Source organism: Pelmatolapia mariae, linkage group LG5 (genome assembly GCF_036321145.2).
Source record: "Pelmatolapia mariae isolate MD_Pm_ZW linkage group LG5, Pm_UMD_F_2, whole genome shotgun sequence".
Taxonomy (NCBI): Eukaryota; Metazoa; Chordata; class Actinopteri; order Cichliformes; family Cichlidae; genus Pelmatolapia; species Pelmatolapia mariae.
This window is the reverse complement of record NC_086231.1, coordinates 21,747,766-21,772,426: the sequence shown is the minus strand read 5'-3', so window position 1 is coordinate 21,772,426 and position 24,661 is coordinate 21,747,766. Positions and strand designations below refer to the sequence as shown.

General features: G+C 39.4%; 1 protein-coding gene across 1 annotated transcript; it reads left to right on the top strand.

Moving 5' to 3' along the window:
* The first annotated feature begins 2,540 nt into the window (after positions 1-2,540).
* On the top strand, positions 2,541-24,095 carry crbn (cereblon). The gene is made up of 11 exons (XM_063474185.1): positions 2,541-2,646; positions 2,906-3,018; positions 3,130-3,332; positions 4,827-4,976; positions 8,006-8,168; positions 10,818-10,880; positions 10,982-11,066; positions 12,241-12,356; positions 15,526-15,590; positions 18,592-18,723; positions 20,265-24,095. The coding sequence occupies exons 1-11, from the start codon at positions 2,574-2,576 to the stop codon at positions 20,446-20,448; spliced, it is 1,347 nt and encodes a 448-aa protein (XP_063330255.1). The 5' UTR covers positions 2,541-2,573; the 3' UTR covers positions 20,449-24,095.
* The last annotated feature ends 566 nt before the right edge of the window (positions 24,096-24,661 follow it).

Genomic DNA, 24,661 nt, shown 5'->3' with positions numbered 1-24,661 from the left:
CGCCAGTTTAAACCTCTTGATTTTCTTATGTTATAAAGCAAGTCTAGGTTGACTTACATGTACTTATAAGAAAGTGCACCACAGGTGTCGAACTCCAGGCCTCGAGGGCCGGTGTTCTACAGGTTTTAGATGTGTCCTTGATCCAACACAGCTGATTCAAATGGCTAAATTGCCTCAACATGTCTTGCAGTTGTCTAGAAACCTGGTAATGAGCTAATCATTTCATTCAGGTGTGTTGACCCAGGGTGTTATCTAAACTCTGCAGGACACCGGCCCTCGAGGCCTGGAGTTCGACACTACTGAATTGCACAATATGTAGGTGTTACCAGGGCTGTCACTCGTGTCGTTTGAAGTGATGGGTAACTGCATGCAGGGAGTGTAAAAATGTTTATGTTAGCTGGATGAAAAGAATTGGAGGCAAATATAAATGCAGGTGATTTATCCAAGTGCCTTTTTGAAAAAATGCTTTTGATCTGAAATCAAAAATGTTAAAGTCCTTCAGTTGGGGAGAGAACTTATAGTACACGTTGTGTTTAAAAGCGGAGGTCAAGATTGACACCTTTGTGAACTGCTAAAGGTCAGCTGTGACAGAATCCTGGTGATAGTGTTTTTAATTTCAGTCAAGTTGTAAATTGCATCTTGCTGATGAAATGCTGCTTTTCAGGGAAATCCCACAACAGTCATTCATTTCCATTATTTTTCATCTCTATTTTCAACCGTTCTGGTTCTTTGTTTTTTAGCCCAGTGACTTAATGCAAAATCTGCTACATAGTTGCTCATTAGAAATGAACTTTCTATGTATGAATGAAAAGATCAAGTATGGACATGTTATTAAAGTTAAAAATTTCATACTATTAAATTCCTTGCAAAATGTATTGAAAGGGATAATATATCCCCTTTGCAGGCATTAATATACACCGATAATGAGTAGATGTGGATTAGAAAGTCACTGTTCAGTGTATTCAAGGCTAAGTACCTGACAATATTTGAGTAAATGTAATAACTTACCCTTTGTGTATGCCACTTTAAATGAAATGCCCTATTTCCTGTATAATCTAATTTAAACTACATAGTTATCTCCTTATTCTCTTTTCAAAACCTGCTGGACCGTAAAGGTTTACTGTAGGAATATCAAACATGTGGCCTGGGGGCCAGAAGTAACCTGCCAAACGGTCCAGTGTGGTCCATCTGATTGCTTTGAAAATTGAAAAATTCCACAGAAGATAAGGTTAGCTTTTGGACATTAAGAACTGTGGTAATATCAACTTGAATATTAGCTATCAATGGTACCTCTTCATTCAGAATATGTGGATTTCTGGAATATATGCATCCCAAAGTTTTTTTTTGTTTTGTTTTTTTTTAACTTATAAGTATACACAGAAAGACAATATATATCTCTATTTCAGTTTTATAATTTAAATTAATTTACAGATTGTTGCCTACTGGGTAAAATACGACCAACTGTTAACCAACTGGTCTTCAGATAACTGAAGAACCTTTGTAACGCAAGTAACGACATCATTGTAACTGTAATTTAGTTACAGAATTTAGTGCAGTAACATATACACTTATAGATGTTCATACTTTTATTTTACAATCAGAGAGAAAGAAAAAGAGAAGGGAAAAAGTGCAGGACAAACAGAAAGGTGACAGGCTCAGGTTTTATACACTAGTACAAAAATGAGATGAGATGAGAGCTAAATTTAAGTATAAAGTGGTTAAGTTTGTACACTGGCCAAATGTCTGGGTCCTGTGAATAAACTACTATTCTTTTAACTTAACAAGTGAACTGTCTGCTTGTTTCTTCTTAAAATAAAAATGGGTCAACACCACCAACAGAACCAGCTAAGGCAGCAAAATAACCGAACTAACATTAAAATTAGTGTAATCGATTGTGCTGTTTGTGCGGGGCTGTAAAAGTGATTTTAAGCTCAGTTTCAAGGTCCTCCTGTCCTCCACAGCTGTCTGCTAAGGTTTAGGCAGCATTCACAACCTTTGTACATGTTTCAGCTTGTTCTGTTCGTGGATATTCTGGCATTAATTATCCATAAAATCGTAATGTCTCTTTAACATTTAAGTTGATCTTTGAACGGCGTGCATTATAAAGTAAAAGCTTTAAAAGCAAGTGGAACCTGCATTAAGTACTAACTAACATCACTAATGTCACATAACTTTGCTGACATGCAGCCAAATTGAACTTTTTCATGATCTTTGTCATTGGAACATTTGTATCGCTGCACAAATAAGTGAGATAAAACCCAGTACTTACTTTTAGAATTTTACTTTTTGGTTGTCGTGTTTGAGCCATTTTTAAAAAAAATTTTTTTATTTAGTTATTATTTCTAATTTCCTTTTTAAATTTGTTTCCTTTTTCTCTATTTTTTCCCCAACGTGTTTTTTATGCTTTTGCTGCGTTTATTCTGCTTTCGTTTGGCCCCTCGGGGCCACCGTAGTAAAATGGCATTTCAACTGTGTGCATTATGTAGTTATGTCGCCGGGGGGCGCTATATTTCTAGCGGGTACTGCACATTGACACGCCGTAGAAGAAGACTTAGTATTGTAAACACAAGGATATGGCTGACGAGAGGGGTGGAGGGGAAGACAACGCCAACGACAACATGGGGAACCAGTTACAGCTCTTACCAGGTACCTGTTAAGCTGACCGAAAGCCTGCTCGGTGTTTTCACCGGGACAGTGCGTTTCTCTTTCTCCTGCTAAATGCTAGCTAACACACCTCCACAGCAGGCCACTGTTAGTGATCACACTCACTGTCTCAACCCTCTGCTTTCGCTTTCTTTTCAGTTATGCCTTCAGTGCGATTTATTAAGGTGAAGCTTTTACGTCTAAGGCTTGTCAACGAGCTAACTAACTTAGCCTCTCTGTGTACACTTGTGCGCTGTGACAGACAATGAGGAGGAGGAAGAGGAGGATGACATGGAGACTGAAGATCGAGACAGTGAGGAGGCAGAAAAGCCCAACATCATCACCTTTGACCCCAGTCTTCCCACATCACATTCAGTGAGTCATGCATCACAATCCCTCTTATTTGCTTTCATACATGTGATCCTTCTCAGAGTTTTAGTGTCTCTGCAGCTGCTGTGTTAATCTAACCCCCTTTTTGTGTGCCAGTACCTGGGTTCAGACATGGAGGAGTTTCATGGCCGCACGGTACACGATGACGACAGCTGTCAGACCATTCCCGTGCTGCCACACACAGCTGTGATGCTGGTGCCGGGCCAGACGCTGCCTCTGCAGCTCTTCAGGCCACAGGAGGTCAGCATGATGAGGAGCGTCATCCAGAGAGACCGCACTTTTGCTGTGCTCGCACACAGGTGTGTGATGCTGTTAAAATCTCTGTGTATGCTGGCAATCATGGAAAGATGAACAGCTCTTACAAATGGAAAGCATTTTTTTTGTTTTCTTTTGAAGAAAATACAGTTGTGGTCAGAAGGTTGCACACACTCATCATAGGCATGAATGTCACTGCAATTTTGGGCTTTTAATGATTTCTTTGAACTGTTTTTCCCCCAGGGTTGAATGATTGTAAAACGTATATCAGAAGTTTGAATTTATTTTGGATTTTCTCTAATCCATGGAGGGTTAAAGTTATACACTCTGGCTTACACACACTCGCTTAAATCTTCAAATATGTGAAGGTTATGCAGTGTCTTTTAACCTGACAAGTCTTAGGTCTATTAATATCTCATTTCTGATCACGGTTGACCACAACTGGTAGTGTCTCTTTCCCAGGATTTACCAATACTTAGAACAATGGGAAAGTCCAAGGACCTCACTATAAGAACCAAAATGAATGTTTATATTTTGTTTATTTGTTATGGTGGCACAGGTGTTTAGATTTTCCTGCACCTCAGGTGATTGCATGAGGGTGTGGTCGCATGTTATTCACCTGACACTGGCGTCAGGTGAGGCTGCAAACCTAGTAACACAGTATTAGCTGCATAAATATGGTGGTGATAGCATCATGGTTCGGGTTTGTTTTGCTGCCTGTAGCTCTGCTACATTGCACAAAGTACATGAAAAAATTAAGGTGTACCACCTCTAAATTCTTCAACTTTAACTCACTCACAGCTAGTTGGTTGAAACTTGCATAGAATTGCATCTTTCAGCAGGGCAATGATCCCAAACACACATAAAAACTTGTTTTGGAATGGCTAAAGCAGGTAAAAGCTTCTGGAATGGTCTTTCTAAAGCCCTCAAATCAATTGGTTGCCGACCTCAAATCAATTGAAAACTTGTAGACAACACTTAAAAGCCAGGTCCATACCAGGAAATCAGTGAATTGAAATGTACTCTTATCAATTCTGCCAAGAAGACTGGTCAAATATCCAGCCAGAAAAAGCTTCTTGCTGGTTGCCAAAAGGTCACGGTCAAGATCCAACTTACTAATGTTAACAAAGTATTAGTGAGAGTGTATGTATATATTTGAGCCTGTTTGTATATTTTTGAGCGTTTATAATCCTCTGTGGATTATAGAAAATCCCAAATAAATTCAAGCTTGTGTACCCCAATTCTTGTTTTAATGTTTGTTTGTTTTGTTGTTGTTTTTTAAGCCAAAATTACCATTGCATTCATGCCCATGATGAGTGTGTGTAACCTTGTGACCACAGCTGCTAATTTCCACGTCAGTTGTCACGGCTAGTTTTATTCACTCTGGGCATGAACCAGACATTGAGGATGTTGGATTGTGAAAAATGTTTTTCAAGATTGTGCTGACTCTTCTTTATGTAAACTGTTTCTTGTGGGTCACTGAGGTGGATAATTCTCAGCATTTCATTTCAATTTCTGCATCTGATGTGTGTCTGCAGCGATACAGGTGAGCCGGATGCCGAGTTTGGAACTACGGCTGAAATCTATGCATACAGAGAGGAGCAGGAGTACGGCATTGAAACAGTCAAAGTGAAAGCTATAGGGAGGCAGCGATTTAAGGTCCACGAGATAAGAACTCAAGCAGATGGGTAAGTTGAAGTTCCCTCATAAAGCATTAAACCAAAGGTCAGGGCTGAATTCTTACTGCCAATCCCTGGTTCAAAGGTGTGCGACAAATCAACAAAGCCACACATAACCCTTAAAAAATGCCAAATGAAATCAAATATATGCAAATACGATATCTCTGAGCAGGTCAGTAGTGGATGTAATATAATGTTTTGTCTAGTTCGGTGTACTGGGCTCTGCTCCAACTTCTGACTTCCTGGAGCGAAGGAAAAAAAATGCAGCCAGATGTGGAACAGAAAATGGGTGCAAAACATTTTTCTTGTTTAATTCAGAGTTTCTGCAGTAAAAAAGGAAACTTTGTTTCTCACATGTAGTGAGACAGCTGTTTTCTACAGGAGTTGCATACCTGCAGGTTTTCAGTTAGACAACTAGTCAGAAGCACATTTAGATGAGAAGGAAAACTATGTCAATAATGGCACAGAGACACACCGTCAACAGTCACACAGTATTTGACCACTAGAGGGCAATCTAACACTTCATAAAATCAACTAAAAACACGGTCAGATTAGTGTGACTGCAAACTGCAGGCATGCAGTTTGGGTTTTTATTGTGTCACAAACTGCTTCAAAACAAGTAGCATGGAGGCTGTCTCTAATAGATTTACTTAAAAGAAATGTAGTTTCTTAAAACATTTGCTTGTGGAAACCAGAGACTACAGCAATTCAGCATCACGTGGATGTGCATGTGGATGTGTAGAGGTGATGTCAGCTCTATACCTATCTATATTACCAAGAGGTGGTAAACAGACACTACACAATACGAGATTATTGTGATTTTGAACATTTTGCAAAATGCTGTGTATTTTAATAACATACTGTATATTGCAATTTATCATCAACTGCAAAGTATCTGTTTTATCCAATAAGATAATGTTATGTCATTTTAGTTCTTTTTTTTTTTCTTTTTGCTGCAAAATGAGATTGTCAAGCATACCAACACTTATCACTAAAAGTCTGTAATCAGTCTACCTTTGAATGGGGCAAGTTGGCAATTACATGCAGTCTGTTTCTAATAATGCAATGGTAAATCATTGAAAATTGCATATCTGTTGCTGTCTACATAAACTGAAATTCACATTTAACTATTACATTTATGCTCAGCAGTCTTCCTCTTCTATTGGAATATAACCAGAATGCAACCAGCTGGCAGCCAGTTGAATTGAGTCCCCTTGAGTTGTGCTCATTGACAAAGACTCATTCAAACGGATGGCAAACTGTCTGCATTTATAAATTAGACAGCATGTCTGTGCAAACCTTCAACAATCTCTCTGTTAGTGACTGCAGTCAATTCAAATCAGAATGTGACTGTTTGCAGAAAGGTTGTCTCCTATTGGGTGATCTGTGCATTCGCCTTATGACTGCACAAGTGGTCATGACTGTGCAGCACTCAAATTCAACCATCTCGCCACCATAAGTCCTATTTTTACTTGCGTCACTGAGCCATTAGCTTGCTTTTAATTTGGAAGTAGCTTTGTCAAGCTAAGTGTGTCCAGTGTTGGATGGTTTTTCAGTTGAGATGAATTAATATAAGTTTGGTCGGCTAATGTTATCACAGTATGATGGTGCATGAGATGCCCTCTCGTGCATAGTATTCCCAGAGTATTTTAATGTATTTAATAAAATATCAATATTTAGTGTTTCCAGATCCATACAGTATCACCACACAAAATCACAATCACTATACTATGCTTTAGCAATATTTTTTTCGCCGCCTCTAGAATCATCCTCACACGATCCTCACATGTTGAAATTTGTGAAACGGCCACAAAGGCAGTAAGAGGGCTGTTGCAACAACAGATTTATGTTTCTGACTTATTCCAGAGTTCAGTGCAGCTGCGTTAACTTCTTTAAGTTAGTTTGCGTCTGCGTAAATGCAAAGCATATTGTCTTTTTGGACTGAAAACAAAGGAAGCGTTGATAAAGATGTATCTGTTGAAGTCATGTAATAGATCATATTAACCCACATCCTCCCTGGAAATCATCGGCACATACTGTCCATAAAAATGAGGCTTTATTAAGGCATTTTCCTTTTCTCTAATTGAGGTTATATAATGCACATACAGTGGTTGCCATGATTGTGTTGACCTTCTGTTGTGACTCTTGGAAAATACAGCATTTAATCAATCACTCAATTACATGCAGTCTGCTCTTTGTCTTGTTTAAAATTAAAATATACTTTGTACTTTTTCTGTCTATTCTTTCTATTTCAGTAAACATCCTCCCTGTAATATTTCTAGGATTTCCTGCAGAGGGAAATATTTGTAGGGTGTGTCAGGGATAAGAATCTGCCTTTCACGGGTGGAGGGTTATCAGTCACATCCAGTAGAGACAGTGAGTCTGTGTTACCTTATTTGACAGAGGTCTGTGCATTTTCCCAATATTTTATATAGTTTGATAAACAAAATGTGTGTCATGCTACAGAAATTACACCCCAGTTAACAAACCCTTAAAATCTGTTGCATGTTGATTTTTTTCCCCCCTCTTTGGGATTGGCACCAAGCTCATTATGTGGAAACTCATAATTTGATATTTGAGTCTGAATCATTACTTTTTTTTTGGGAGGGGACTATGACAAAATGTCTCTCAGATGTGTAAAGGGATGAAATGGCTTAGTAATTATATTTTAGATCAGATTAAAAGGTCAAGTCTGGACAGACATGGATTTAGCCGCACAGCTGTGAGGCAGCGTTTCTTGTTTCTCTGTGGTCTGGCTTTGCTTCGTATTTCTCTGCACGAAGTTCACTGAGAATAATCTGTGTCGGGCACTGGCAGAATATTTCTTATTGTCGAGTGAGGAAAAAACCCAGATGGCACCTTTTTGTGATCACCTCACTGATCCAAACATCCTGTAATGTAGCGTTTGGCCAGTGCACCATTTGTTTAATCTACTATTCGCCTGCTCAGTTTCACTCATATTCTGCTGTCATCATTCACATTTCCCTTCTTTTGTGTCACGGGTCTTTGTTATTGTCTGCTTTTGTTCCTCTTCTCAGGATCAAACAGGCTAAAGTGCAGATCCTTCCAGAACGAATCCTTCCAGACCCCCTCTCCGCTGTGCAGCTAACGCCTCTGTCCAGGCTCCACATGCACCCTTCTTCCAAACCTCCAAGTCAGAGCTGCAAACAGGCTCAGTGCTGGTGGAATAACTACAAACAGGTACAGAGAATCACGCACAAACGTGAAATCTGTGTGCGCTTTCTAAAAGTAACAGTTTCTACTTTTGGAGATGTTCGAATCAGATGACAGTGACAAGAAAGTTGAAGTTCCTCATCTAAGATGCAGAATGTATTTTTCCACTTTGAGAAACTGTTCAGTAAAACATCAGATCAGTCGGTGCCTGTCCAAATAATCAAAGGTGACAGAAGTCTAGTTTTGTCTAAAAGTGAAGACCTGAAATACATTCAGAGAATTACTAGAAATATATGGTGAAGTTTCCATATGGTAGTTTCCATTTGTATCATGAGCAAAATGAGCATATTCACCCTGAGACTGAATCCCACCCTAATCCTTTACTGTTAGATCGAAAGGTTTTTGGACAGTGATATAAAAAAAAGATTATGCCTGTCTACACCACCACAGTAGATTTTAAATCAAATCACAATTTTTCCTAAAACGTTGCATTAACTACCCAAAAGTAATTGGACAAACTAACATAATGTTAATTACATGGAATGTCTTTAATACTTGATGAAGGTCTGTGGACATAATCAAAAGCTGTTTCCTCCCCTGAGATCCTCTGCTAGACCGTGGCTCTCTTTGCCTTTAGTTTTGTCTTTGATAACTGAAAAGCATGCTCTGTTGGGTTGAGATCAGGTGACTAACTTGGCCACTGAAGAATATCTAAAATATTTTGCCTTGAGAAAATCTCAGCTTGCTTTTGCAGTTTGCTTTGGGTCATTATCCATTTGCAGTGTGAAGTGCAGGATTTGGTTGAATCTGAGCAGACAGAATAGCCCTGTAAACTTTCATCAGTCATTCATCCTCCTGCTTCTGTCAGCAGTCACATCATCAATAAACACTAGTGGTCCAGTTCCACTGGCAAACGATACATGCCTGTATCATGACACTTCACGGATGTTTCACGGATGATGTATTATGATTTGGCTCAAGGGCTGTTTTTCTCCTTCTCCATACTTTTCTCTTCCTAGCTGGTACAAGTTCTTCTTGGGTTCATCTGTCCAAAGAACTTATTTTAGACCTACGCGGGCTCTTTTAGATGCTTTCTGGGAAGGTCTAATCTGTCCTCTTATGGCTGAAGGGGTATTGTCGTCATCACAGTTAGTGGGATGATTGTGAGTTTGTGAATGTGATAACTCGAGAATGAGGCAATGTTTGAATTTAATACAGTGGGTGCAGCTAATAAAAATCTAAGCGACCTTGAGTTTGAGCCCAAGGTCAAGTTGAGGTCAAGTTTTCTGAAAATCTTTTAACACAATAACACAAAAAGAAATAAATGGCCTGTATTTATATAGCGCCTTACTAGTCTCTAAGGACCCCAAAGCGCTTTACATATCCAGACATCCACCCATTCACACACACATTCACAAGAAGTTCATGTAGGATTTTGAAATTGATCCCACAGGTGTCTCTGCTACTAGGGTGAGTCATACCACTGGCGATTGTCAGTGTTTTTGTTCTTTAGTGTAACCAGTAGTTTGCACCTTCTTGTAAATCCTCCTTGCCCAATCATGAAGTCATCTCTTAATTGTAGACTATGACAATGATACAACTGTATCTCACTGAGTGTTCTTGACTTGGTCAGATGTTGCTATGAAAATAATTTGGTTATGACCATTTGGTAGGGGTCTTCTGTGGTCTTTCAGGCCTTTGATTGTTGATTTGGACCTAAAGTTTGTGCTGTCCCTTGTAGGTTTATTTACTTTTTTCAGTCTAATGATGGCCTCCCTCACTTCCAACGACATCTCGCCAACAAGGGAAGAGACCTCATCTGCCCATTATACTGATTAACATTCAATTGTCCAATTACCTCTGAGGCCCTGAAAATTGTTATTAAAAACAATTAAAAAAACAAAACAAGATAAAAACATCTCTAATTCCTAAACTGTTAATGCAGTACTTTTGTAAAACTACTTGAATTAAAGCTGAAATCCTGCCAATTCAAACACATTTTGATTGTCTGATTCAGATCCGTTGTGGTGAAGTACTGAGGCAAAATTGCAAAAAATGTGTCATTGTCCAAAAATTCTGGGATTTTTACCTCCATAAACTGTAAATGGTAACACAAGATAAGCGGATTCTTTCGGTCTTGTAATATTAAATACTGCCTACATTTAACTGAGTGCTGAATTATAGCTTGATATTTTTATGGTTCAGCATGTTTGGTGTTGAGCACGCTAATCTTTATTGTTTGACATTTCCAAATACAACATGTACATATACCCTTTGGTGTGATTAGTTAGTACATAGTTCATTTTAATCCAGGTCACTCACATGAATTGACTAGTTGTTGCAGCTGATGTGTTTCATAATGTAAAGATGTGAAATAAATCAATACAGTTATAAACAGTAGAGAAAGTGACTTAGTGCAGATATGTTGGCAGGTGTTAGATTGTTTTAGTAGGAGAAAATGTTAATGTCTACTGTTAAAGGAGAATAAGTAGATGACATGTTAAGGTATCTCTGCAGGTGATATTAACACTGGATGTGAAAGTAGCCCATGTGCAAAACTGTGACCTGGAACATGCTACTTTTACTTCTCTATACGACAAAGGGACGGATCTTGTGTTGCTTCCACAATCATCAGATTAGATTTGATTTAAGTGATACATGTGTTATTGACCACAGAGAAAGTTTCACTGTGCCAGTCTGACGCCATGGCCACCCTGGGTCTACGCACTCTATGATTCAGTAAGTACTGCAGCCCGCGGCACTTCCTCCTCTATATATAAACATGACACACAAGTGAATATAAACCATGATTTCTCGGCTTCTGGTGGTTCACCTCACAGGAGTCGCTCATGAACAGGGTGAAGAAACAGCTTCACGAATGGGATGAGAATCTGAAGGATGATTCCCTCCCGGCGAATGCAGTAGGTCAGACTATGTTGATTTTATTCCAGAAGGATCACAGGTACAGATGAAGACAAAATTATTACCTACCCTATTATTAAAGTGATGAAATCAAGGGGAATTTCTACATAGCTTTTCTAAACACACTAGTTTTTTTGCAGAATGTCACTTGAGAAAGTGTTGTGCCAAAAATAAAATAAATCAGTTTAGATTTAAGAAAAGGAATTGTTGATGGTCACAAGGCAGGAGATGGATATACAAGGTTTTCTGAGTGTCACGAACTGGAGTGAGACGTATCAATAATAAATTCAAAGAGAGCTACCAGTACAGAACAAGCCTGGCAGAGGCAGGAAGCCAAAAAGGCTTCCAAAGGCTCTGGAATGAAAACTAGTGAGAGATGTGTTTAAAGACCCCAGAACAAAAGGCAGAGACACTAGTAAATGATTTAGCAAAGTCAGAAATTGTAGGCTCAAAGGACACTCACTGGAACGCCACACAGGAATGGACTACAAGGTTGCTGAAGGGAAAAAACTCCACGAAAAAGACCAGACTGAAGTATGCTAAAGACAACCTGGAAAAAGATTACGCAGAACTATTTGGCCAAAGAAACGTTGCTTATATCTGGAGGAAGAAGAGCGGTGGACAGCCCAGAGAGCACCACAATGAAACATGGTGGTCGGAGTATCATGTAGGGATTCTTCAGTGCTTCTGGAACTAGGAATCTCATCAAGGTGGAAGGAATAAAGAAGAAAGACGTGGAGATTTTAAAAGAAAGCAGTCAGCAGCATAACTGGTTCTGGGTCATTGCTTTGTCTTCCAGCACAGTGACTCAAAATAGGGTGGTGGAGATTGACCAAAGAAGAATGGGCTGGGATTGCTCAGAAGACGTGTGTGAAAACCACAACAAATATCTGCAAGGTGTTACCCAGAAAAAAGGATACGCAATAGATTATTAGCATCAAGGGGGCTAATAATTTTCACCTGATTGTTTCTGTTTCTTGTGAAATTGTTTTGTTTCTGTGTGCAAAGTAAAATATGGTAAGCAATCCCCATTGGGAACTACTTTTTTAGGGGGGCTAATAATTCTGTCCTCATCTGTATGTAAACATGCACGCTCGCAACTTGTTTGTGTTCGTTGTACTTTCTGTCCTCCTCTTTATTTCATCCCTCTCTTGTCCTTCTGTCTACGCTCTGTCAGATTTCTCCTACAGAGTAGCAGCCTGTCTGCCCATAGATGATGCTCTGCGGCTCCAGCTATTAAAGATTGGCAGCGCCATCCAGAGACTTCGCTGTGAGCTAGACATTATGGATCGGGTAAGTAAAGGTCACCAACAGCCTCGCTGACCTGCCCCAAACCTCAGACATAATTCGTCTTATGCAGTGATAAGATGCAGTCTTCCTACTTGTGCTTTACTGAGCACACCGTGTCCCTCTGGTGTGTCTTGTTATATTTAACCATGTCTGACGGGGGCTGACAGATGTGTTAGTGCTGCAATATTTCAGTTTTCAGAGTCAAAAGCAGTCATTGCAGCATTTAAGGTTAATGGACCGGTATTTAGCATGCAGTGGACATCAGCTGTTTGTCACCTTGAAGGGGTTGATCTGATTTTAGGGAGAGGTTGGACACAGCAAGAGAATATCCATATTTCAATTTAACCACCGCCCCCCCTCCCCCTCCCCAAAAAAATAACCAAACAAAAAAAAACCAAAACAAAAAACAAAGCACTCTGGCCTCTGTAGATCTGCTTTTACTCAGTCATGTGGGCCAAAGCAGTCACAGGTTGTTTTTAGCCGTGTTAGCAGTATGGCTTTGTAGTAAGGACACTTATGCTGGTCAGTGGTTTCATCACTTTGCTGCGATTGAAATTGCTTCATAATTGTTACATTGAACTTTGGCGCAAACATTTAACTCCCACTCCAGATTATTTGAAATCATCTCTGGTCTGGTAACTGTTCTTCTAATCCCTTTAGTCAGGTCCAATATTTACAGAGACTATTCTTCAGGCCCTCTTGAGTCATTGCCATACTTGAGCACAGGAAGACATGCTCCACACATGCTCGGTGGAGAACAGCAATGGCTACTTTGTTTGTGTTCATCTGAAGAGGATGACAAAAAGCTATGTGTGAGTGCTTAATGAGAGTAAAATCAAAGAAGGGAAGGAGAGGAGTTGCATTAAAGCTCCTATATTGTGTAGCGTATTGGTTAATATGGAGACAGGTTGCGCCCTCACGGGGCTTTCATCAGCATCAAACACACATTGTTTACTCCTTCTTCTCTTAGATACTCCCATTAGGACTCCACACTGTTGATCATCCATTTTCATCTCTCCCAGTCTTTTTTGTCTTTCTCTGTCACATGTCCAGCACCTGACTGTCTGCTCTCACCACATCCACAAACCTCTTGTGCCTTCTTTTTTTTCCCCTCTTGCCCAGAAGCTCAAACTTTAATAACCTTCTCTTAAAGATAACCATCATTTCTCCTTCCTCTCTCATTTTGTCCCTGAGCCTTCCCTCTAATATGCTCATTCCTAATCCTGTCCATCATTTTCATTCCCAGTGTAAATCTCCTTCACATGAGAAACTACCTACAGTTCTGCTTCCTGACCTTTTATCTCTAACCTGCAATTGAGTCCATAAGTTTCTGTGACATTTCTTGTCATTTTGCCTGTGTACACCAACATAGTGGATTTTATATAGTCAAGATTGAAGTGATTGAAGTGCAGAGTTTTCGCTTTCATTCAAAGGTTTTTTACAGAAAGCTTTGTATTACCTGTTTAGGAATTTTGGCAATTTTTGTATATAGTCCCTCATTTTCAGAGGTACAAAATGAACTGGACGATTGACTGACAAGGCTAGGTGAAGCCTTTTCCCCGTTATTTCATGAGAAATAAAGTATATGTAATATACTTTAACTTAAGACCATCTAACTAAGTCAGAAACACTGGTGCATGTCACTGTCAGGTTCTCCAATCAAGAGTCTCCTTCATGAGTTTTAGACTTTAGGCTCCTTATTAAAATTATGTAATTTTTTTCCAATTGCTTTTGAGTCTCTGAAAATGGGAGACTGTATAAAAATGGCTGAAATCCCCACACAGTTAATGCAGGACTTGAAGCCTCTGGAATTAAAGCTCAAAGTCTACAATTTTGATACTTTAATTTGAAACTCACTGTGGTGGTGTAAAGATGCTTAATTACAACAAATTATGGACCTAACTGTATATGACACACCCGATCTCACTGCTACCTTTCCTTTTACTTCCATCACAAATCATTCCTGATATGCTCTTTACCTTTCTTCCATGACCGGCGGCTCTCTGAATGGACAACACATCTGATATCATAGTGGCTCACACTATGATATCGGGGTCTTAATCTAATAACAAATTAAAAAAAAAAGAATGCAATCAAGGTACTTAAAAATATTAAATATAAATCACAACAACAGTCACCTCAAGGCGCGTTATATTGTAAGGTAGACCCTACAATGATAAATTCAGAGAAAACCCCAAAATCATATGACCCTCTATGAGCAAGCGCTTTGGCCACAGTGGGAAGGAAAAACTCCCTTTTAACAGGGAGAAACCTCCAGCAGAACCAGGCTGGCCTGGAGGGGTGGCCATCTGCCGCGACCGGTTGGGGTGAGAGGATATGTTAAGCTATTTGATGGCAGCACCACGTCTCTGAAAGCTGGAATGAAAAAAAAAAAGTCTGGGAAAGGAAGTAAGGTACTAAAAAGAAAGCATTTTGCAACTAATGAATTAAATTGACAACAGACCAGTAACATGAGTGGGTATGACATTTTAAAAAAAAGCATCTTAGAGAGGTAGAGTTCCTCAGAAGTAAAGATGGGCTGGCCTTCACCAATCTGCAACAAATTGTTCCTCAGTGTAAACATACAGTACATAACATCAAAAGACTCAGACAAGAATAGGACAACGTTCCTCTCCTAAAGTTCTTAGTCATTTACAGACTGATTTACTAACATGTTTTCTATGTTGTGAATGAAAAATGGTTTTAAAAAAAGGTGTGACTCTAGTCAGTTAGCCAAATCCAAATAATAAGGAGTAAAATTAGAAAAACAAACAAACATGTAATTGGTTAGCAAGCTCAGATGACTGATTCAGGAGGAGGATGGTAAGTTAATGTTAATGCCTAATGTTTTTCCAGGCATGTTTATATAAACAGTGATCAGTGTGTCGCACTTGTGTTGAATCAGAAGCTGAAGCTTGATGTGTGAAGTGCTCGTTAAATGTGTTTGCCCATTATCTGTTGTCCCTTCTTTCTGATTGAGGATAATAATCCCTCTCACCAACGACACTGAAGTGACCTGAGCTCGGGCCATGTTTTGAGTCGCATTTGTGAAGTGACGAATGGCATGATTAATATAACGCCCTCAATGAGCCTTAACAATGGACGCTTTGCTTTGAAAATATGTGACATGTATACATATTGTTAAAACCCTCTTTTCTCTCCTCCTCCTCAGTGCACGTCGCTGTGCTGTAAACAGTGCCAGGACACGGAAATCACCACAAAAAATGAGATCTTCAGGTGAGGACTGGATTTTTTTATTTTTTATTTTTGAATGGGGAGGGGGGTTAAAATAGTAGTTGGTAATGATCATCTGCACATAGTGGTTCTGTCTCAGCACTACTAACATCCTTCTCACATCACTGGAAATTTGGATTCAGTAATAGAATAAAAGATGATGTAACCAACTTCACAGACTTCACAGATTTCCGTGTTCAAGTCGCCAGTTTTTCCTGCTTTTAACAATAATGAAGTGTAGTAGACGTTTCGGGTTTTGCTTTGTTTTTTATTTTATTGAAAAACGCATGAAATTAAATTTTTGACTGAAAATGACTTTTATAGTTTTTTGAGTTGTTTCCGGAGCAGCTGGCATAATTGGGGGTGGAGGTGTATGACAGTTTTATCTTGTTATCCAAGTTCTTCTTGTTTTTTTCCTTCATTGTAATCACTGAAATTATTAGCACGTCAAAGTCAATTTGACTGTCTGTCTGAGAGTTACGTAAACTCTAGGGTTACATCAGGAAAATAAGTGGTGCTTCTCTACACCTCCTCACTCATACAGTCTAAGTGCACTCTCTTATACGCACACTGTTATATAATGTCATTTTCTGACGGTTTGCTGTGTAATGGTTAATCTGTTTGTCCAACAGTGACACAAAACCTTGAACAGTCATGAAATTGCCCAGAACATTCTTAGGGGTTTATGAGAAAAGTGCACTCTCTGTTTTGTCATCCATATAATTTGAGTCAGTGAGTGATTATGTGTGAGAGAGGCATGCAGACTAATTGTTGAAGCACTGCCTCTGACAAATTTACATACTGTATGGTGCTAATGCATCTTCTTTCAATGCCAGAGCAGAAGTACGTTAAGTGTAACCAAATTACCGCTTTAAAGACTGACTGAAAATGAAGTTGGGTTTTTTGTTTGGTTTTTTTTGGGGGGGTGTCTTCCAGCACATCAATGAAAAATGTCTTTTGATGCGTCATTTCTGATTGTGTTTGGCTTTTGATACTTTAAACCTGAAAACGCAGTCTCTTTGGATTAGATTTACATCATTCATGGTGTGGGTTTAGCACTTTACAGGAGCTGCTCTACCGCCTGTAGCTCAGGAGGTAGAGCAGGTCACTTACTGATCGGAAGGTTGGTGGTTTGATCCCTGGCTACTCCAGTCTGCATGCCAAGTATCCTTGGGCAAGATACTAACCCCAAGTTGCGCTCCGATGCATCCATCGGAGTATGAATGTGCGTGACTGTAGTTAGGAAGCACTCAGTATAGAGAAAGTGCTTGTGAGAATGGATGTGATTGGGTAAATGTGGCTATGGATCATTCAAGCATAAAAAAGGGACCTAGCTCAAGTGATGAACCGGTATTGTGTCTAGACGTAATGCAAACAACCAATTTTAAATTGCATTTTTAGGTACTTTGTTACTGGCAGCCTACTACAAAACACATAATTTAATCACATTTGTTTTTGTTGACTCTATAATAAATGCCACAGATAATACAGTTTACAGCATAAAATAGATTATTTTTTTTTGCACCAACAAGGTGATTCGCAAAGAGATATTAGGAAAACTTGCCATGTCTCAGCATTGTCTGTGGTCTGTCCGTAAAAAAAATGTAAGGAAACTGGACAGGACAAAAGAAGAAATGACAGGCTGAAGTAACATCAGCAGATGAACAATATCCGAAAGTCTGAAAGACGAATCCGAATTTGAAAAATGCACAATGGAACGATATAATAATAATAATAATAATAATGCATTGGATTTATATAGCGCTTTTCAAGGCACCCAAAGCGCTTTACAATGACATTATTCATTCACACTCACATTCATACACTGTGATATCAGCCTTGGCTTAGCCTCTCAAGGTTATTGAAACGGTGTGGGATAATCTTGACAGAACAAACAAAAGACAGTCAAAGAAGCTCTTTGAATGTCCTTCAAGAAGCCTGGAGAACTATTCCTGAAGACTCCTTAAATAAATTAGAAGAAAGCTTTCATAAGTGAGTTCAGGCTGTGTTGAAGTATAAAGGTGGTCATAATAAATATTGACTTTCAAGCTCATTTTACAAACTCTTATTTTACCTTAGATACTGTATTTCATTGTATCATTGCACATGTTTTAATAAATCACTGCACTTTCTTCCCATTTTTCTCTGGGGATGAGTTGAAACTTTTGCACAGTCCTTTTGAGTTTCCAAATTTCACTCTTAGCTCCATGAAAAGGAGCAAATGTTCTCCTCCAGCTAAAGATAGATGACAAATAAAGGAGAAAAACCCCCCCCATCATTAGAAGCCTCAACCTCAGCCTAACAGAACAGCTTCACTGGTCCTTCTCCACGTCTCTTTGGAGAGATGAACGCCACTCCTCTAAAAGACATTTCCTCATTTTTTTTTCTCCATGTTTTAATGATGCCACTGTGTAATCAGACCAAATGGGTTGTTATCTGGTGGTGCTAAGGTCTTAGCTTAAGATTCATGTTATTTTCATATTCTTCTGTCGCTCTGAAAGAGATCATGACCATCAGAGGAGAGGTGATTTCTCCCACTAAGGCAGGAAGTGGATACAAACCATGCCAGTAAAATGCCTTCACGGTATATCAGAGCCAAATTCCTTCCATCTAGTGGTCAAGCATTCAGTTTTTAAAATTGTGTGAGTCATGTGTATGCCTGCAATTTTATGTTGCATTTTTAGCTTAGCTGAAAATAGCACTGATGAGATTCAAAGTTCTTAAGAAGCTCCACTGAAAACATTACCCAAAAGAGTTAAAATGCTCTAAGAAGGAAACGATGAAGACAGAAAATTTGTCTTCATTGTTAATATAAAAATGATGAGCACAGCTGAAATTTTTGGCATTTTCAATTTTAGACCTCTTAAAGCCCGTTTCCCCTTTTCATTTTCAGTGTCTCACTTTCATGATTTCCGATGTTTTGTTTTCGCTCAACAGTTTACTGAATTCACACATTTTCCACCTGCCTCTCTCTCTCTCTCTCTTTCTCTGCCTCTCTCTGCAGCCTGTCCTTGTACGGCCCCATGGCTGCGTACGTCAACCCTCACGGTTACGTCCACGAAACGCTGACTGTCTACAAAGCCAACAACCTTAACCTGGTTGGAAGGCCATCTACGCTGCACAGCTGGTTTCCAGGGTGAATATTTTTAGCATACAGCATGTGTGCTTTCCATAAATGGATGTTTTAAGTAAGAGACACATCTCTTGATACCTCACAGCCCAGGGCTTAGAATTTAATGGCATCTGGTGTAGCCGCAAGTTGCTGTGACACTGCTCAGTGCCTGAAATTAAAATGCTTTGTACTGTACTTTGTGTCAACTTGGTTATCAATGGTGCATCTCAGCCAGCTATGGCTATGCCATCTCATGTTCAGGTTGTGCAATCTTGGATTCTGCAGTCAGTGAAGCCTCCAAATGACTTACAATAATAATCAGCCCATCCTTCTTCTCCTGCTTTTCCCATTCAGGGCCACAGGGAGTTAGTCTGTCCCACCTGCCATAGGGCAAAAGTGAGGGGAATCCCTGGACAGGCCATTAGGCTGTCACTGGGCTCATTTAGTAATAAAATAACCCAATTTAAATTCCTGCAACATGATACCTGTGCAAAGCACTTTATGCTGACAGTGGTGTCAGTTTTTCTTTTAAAATTTTTAGATATTTTTTAAAGTTGTATCACTGAACTACACTGTGAGAGATTTGGTGAATGATAGCAGAATTAAACAGACCTGTAAGAATCTGTTTTAGAAGTTGAGGTTTAGATTCGACCAGGCGAATCAGACTCCAGAGTGGGACTTGTGATTTGGTTCTGTTGCAAACAAAAACAGTCACACTCTTAAGAGGAATGAGTTTGGACACAATTGACTTCTAGACCGATTTATTTTTCAGTGCAAACGTGATCTGACCTCATTCTGACTCATCTGAGAGATGTACACATAAACAACTCCAGCAGCTGTGCATGCTCTGAATATTGATACACAGATGAGCAAAATCAACAGTTGCTGTAGTTGCAAACCACTACTTATTTTTTTCTGCCACATGATAAAATGGGCTACTCCCAAATAATACAGAGTTATTCTAGAAGTTTCTTGAGACATGGTTTGCTTTTGTTTTGTTTTTGCTTTCACTCTGGGCTTACAGAGTAATACTGTGAACTTCTTAGTGATGTGAATTCAAGGTATATTTGACTTTCTGTACATTTCAGTGTTTCATTTGTATGTTTCACCTTTACTGTACATGTGATTCGGCACGTTTTTTTACTGAGACATCGTTGAATCTATTCTTATGGCACACTCACAGGAAGGACTGTGTTGGCATTAACTTGGAACTTGGAAGTCATCTAATCATGCGGCAATACAGTACAATGCATAAGTCTTAAGTTGCACTCCATTTTTTTATTTGCATTGTTTTCTTGCCTCCAAAGAGCCGGACCTCCTTGTAATTTTTAAAGTGGTCCTGAGCAACAGTTCTTCAGGCTTTCTGCTCGTAGCAAAGTGCCAAAAGTATACACAGTACTGTATGCACTACTGATCACAACAAGTGTGATCCACCTGTTGTGATCGGACTAATTCTGGACTTTTTTTTTTTTTCAAGAAAGTAGTGACAGCTTTTTATTCTGAAACATCTTAAAACACTTTTGTAGGTTAAATTAAAGAAAATGTGACACTTTGATTGCTTTCAGGTACGCCTGGACGATTGCTCAGTGTCGAACCTGCGGATCCCACATGGGTTGGAAGTTCACAGCCACCAAGAAGGACTTGTCTCCACCTCGTTTCTGGGGTCTGACCCGTTCAGCCATGCTCCCCCGTATCCCACAGGGTGAAGGGGAGGAGGGCAGAGAGGGATCTCGCCTCTTCTGTCTGTGATACCAGACCATCTATTTGCCTCATTCAGAAAATTCCTGCAAACTTCCCACAGTCTGCATCTTTAGCCACTGTCTGGCTGCAGTTACTTCAATCACAATGCCTGTCACCCCTGGCAACAAATTCAGCATATTAGCAGAAAGGTCATTTTGGCCTTCAAATGGCACTTTTTAAGTGCATATTTGAACAGTCTGGATGTAATTATTATTCTAAAAGGTTCTTAAAATGCAGAGGCAGTGTCCAGGTTGAAAGCAGTCGGTTAGAGTGAGAGTCAGACTGAGACTTGCAGAGTAGACCGTGATATGTGGTTAAGATCCCAGCATGCAGCTGCCTGATCTGCACCTCTTTCCAGCTGTTTTCCAAATAGAAAAACACACAGACCCACAGGGGGACGCTGAATGCATAATACTCTTTACCTTCACCTCCTCTCCTCTGTCTTAGCTGGCTGCATGCAGCTAAAATTGAGACGTCGTCGGCAAGCTGCGATGGCCACTTTAAGCTGTTGTAAAATCCACACACAGTAATTTAATAGTCTAGCATTCAGATCCTTTGTGAGTTTCTCAGATAGGATTTCTAATATTATTATCAGCTGCGAGAGACCGGTGGAGAAAACTGTTTGAAAGAGAGTGCACTCATTTATGTGTAGATCTGTCACGATAGGAGATATTTTGAATTTTGGAATTACAGCGGATGTATTTTTGTATGCAAGAAGGTTGGAAATTAAGCTAACATATTCATTGATGTTTGGTGAAACTGCAATTTGTTATCACAGTGGATTTGTTTTGTTCGAAACAAAAGAAACTGAAGTGACAATAATGATATTGTGTAATATATCTGATATAATCTGTGTCTGTTTTGTATTCACTAGAGACTCATTATCCCATCTGGAGACAAGCATCATCTTTGGTTGCACGAGTGAAAATTAGCGATGCATTGGTGCCTTGCGGCAGACTGTTTATCAAAGGTCAAAGCCCACTGAGACAGAGCAAGAGGAGCATTTACCCTTCTTTTAGTTTGTTCACGCGTGGTATGTTAAAATGGTGTGCCTACGCTCCAGCTCGGTGTCTTTTGAAGTGCGAGGAATCGGATTCAGAAAGGCAAAACGATGATAAGATTTAAGAGTTATTATTATTATTATTATTATTATTCTCTTGGTTTTGTAGGGTGACAGTTTTCAGGATTTTACTTCTTGTGATTCTGTTGCAAGGGTACTGGCTCACGTCTGTATTTATGTACGGTAAAACTGAGGCAGTATTTGTTGTTTATGTGGCTGTTGACCGACTGTTTGTAGAATCTAATTTATTTATTTTTTTGCAAAACTCTTTTGCTGATTCTTTGTTAGGAAATTATCTTTTTATGAGTAAGCTGAGTAACACAATGAGAAATCATCTCGAATGTTTGTCTGATGACATGTTTTTGGATAGAGCACATATTTTTAGGATAAATGCGTCTTTTTCTTCACTTTTTCTGCTGAGAGAGGAAAACATTGTTCATGTCTGTGGGATCATATTAAAGTGGCAATAAATACATTTTAACTTTACCCTTCTAGCAATGCTGCAAAAACTGCAAAACTTTCTGTTTAACCCCCCCCCCCCAAAACAGCATGGTTCATCACACCACCCCTGTTTCTTTCTACCCTTGATTGTTACTCTGGTTGTTCTGCAGTCTTCCATTATCGCTGCCTGGTGTAAGCTATAGTAGTATGCGCATCTACTCAACCAGTCATTTAAATGTTGCTGCTCTTGCTAGTTAGCACCAGACCATTACCTGTGTTACTTGCAAGGTGGAAACCAGCGCAGTTCTGCAGTAAAGTAAAGTAAGTAAGGGCCCAGTCACACAGGTCTAGAGACTGGTTTGCAACCATCTAGCAACCACCAGTTACGAGGGAAAAATGAGCATTTCCTGACTGATTGAAAGCGATTGCTGGGGGTTAATGGCAGCTGCTGGGGAAGTGGTTGCTAAAGATCCAGTTGTGCAGGTCTATAGCCTATTCAGTGACCCCATGGCAACCAGCAGGCACCAGGAGAAAAACTGCCAACTAGTTGACCAAAATCTCCTTGTGATTGCTTTGGTTGCTAGCATATTGCTGTGGTCGTAGTTTGAATTGAAATGTGTGAGTGTGACACAGACAGGAAATAGAGAAAGTTCACCTTCACAGTAAAAGTTGTCTCAGCTCTGCAGCTAATTTATTAAAAAGCCACAATTTTTCTTCAAGTTGGGCTAGTGTATAGCAAGTATTTGCAGACAAACATTAAAACCACATGCAACACCTGTGGGTTTTGGTGAAACATCATGTTTGCTAACGATTTCATCCAGTGAGAGCCAGAGACCTCCACGAACTGGTGCCAAACATTTGAGGAACATTTAAATTTGGCTACACCTACCCTCAAATGATGTGCAAATGATCCAAACAGGTCTTCCAGAAAGCCGTCATGAGACAGATGCTGCCCAGGAACGGGAGAAGTCCTTTAAGGGACAGAAGGTGCTTGGCCATGTTTAAATAAAGTATACTTTCTGCTCTTTCAGGATGGAGTCATAGAATTTTTATGATTGGAGCCTCTGATAGCCACTACATTGTAATAGCTACTTTCAGCTTCTGCATCAGTCAAAGGGGCCCACCACATGTTTGACTTACAGTTGATATCCTTCCTTATGCAACCCCAAAGGGATATGTTTCTCCTCCTGGGATTTAACCAGGGATTGTTCGCTTGTCAGGCAAATGTGCAAACAACTAATTTATGTAATCCACATTTTCTTAATGAGGATTTAAAGTAATTATTGCCACTTTAAGCCACATCCACCACCTGGTTAGTTAAACAGTAAGCTGGGGGAAACTGCTTGTATGTGACAGTAATTTAACTCAAAAATTGAAAAGCAAGATTAGTGGTTCAATCAGGCAGAGGCTCATAATATTACTACTTAACTACTACTTAACTATTAAACTTTAAAGAAAGGAGATGATGGTACAAAGTTGTTGTTTTTTCATTTTTTTGCCTTAGGACAGAGGCACATTAGTTGTTTTCACTGGTTTCCAGTCTTCATGCTAACCTAACCAGCAGCTGGTTCTGGGCTTTCTTCTAACAGACATGTCATATTTCTCTCAGCATTAAAAAAACAAACAAGCCCATTTCAAAAAATAATCTATTTCTCTAAAGGGGAGCAACTTACAATTTCAAATTTCTTCCTTGTTATTCTTACTGCTGAAACATGATGTCTAAGTGTACAGAGTTGTATTGATACTTGTTGGGGAAATACTTTTGTTATTTAATAGTTTATCTAGATGTAATCCAATCACCAAACTTCATATTATTGCTGTTCCCTCAAAAATCTGAAAATGTGAGCTTCCGAGTATTTATTTTTTAAGCTTTTACTCATAATCTTCATATTTCATATCAAAACACTGTTTCGTCGAGCAGATATATCCGCTTTGAGAGGAACTCAGAAATTTAAATGACTGTCTTGTGATCTTTTGGTGATATTCTCCATCATATAACTGATTTGAGTGTTTGCCATGCCGTCTGATTTACACTCACATATTAAAAACTATAACCTGGATGCTTCACTGGATAAATCATCTGTTTGCAAAAGCCTTTGCTCGTTTCACCAAGCCATTCGTTGTACCACAAATTTAAATAAACACGCAGGTTCCAAGCAGTAGCTCTTGTCTGATTTACATGTTTGTCTAAAGAGGACATCTGTGGGAGGTTTTTGAGATGATCTGCTGATCTGTAACATGCAGGTAGAGCTAACCAACCACCATGCGCCTTCATTGCAGCGTGCAGTATGCAGATGTGACTACGTGCAACTATGCAGATGCACGTGGCTAGAGGATCATTGATATTCTGTAGCACGTGTGAGAATCTAATCAGTCTATGTATGGGAGCGGAGAATCGTCAGCCACTGGCCTCGAACGTGAGAGCCCATCGGAGAGGAGCATTTATAGTAAAAAAAAAAGTTCACTTAGTTTCACACGTGGACTACGTGACCTATGGTGGTGGTTAAAAAGTAAAAACACCTCATCCCAGATCTTCCGGTCATTATCAGGTCTTAAATGAGGTTAATACACCTTCAGATGAACAAAAACACATGAAATATTACACTATGTCATTATGAATTTAACAGAAATTGAGCAAAAATGCAGGTCCTTTTGGTGTCAAAAGTACCCCCCATAAGTAAAATGTACCCATACAAAAAATACATATACTATATTTCTCAT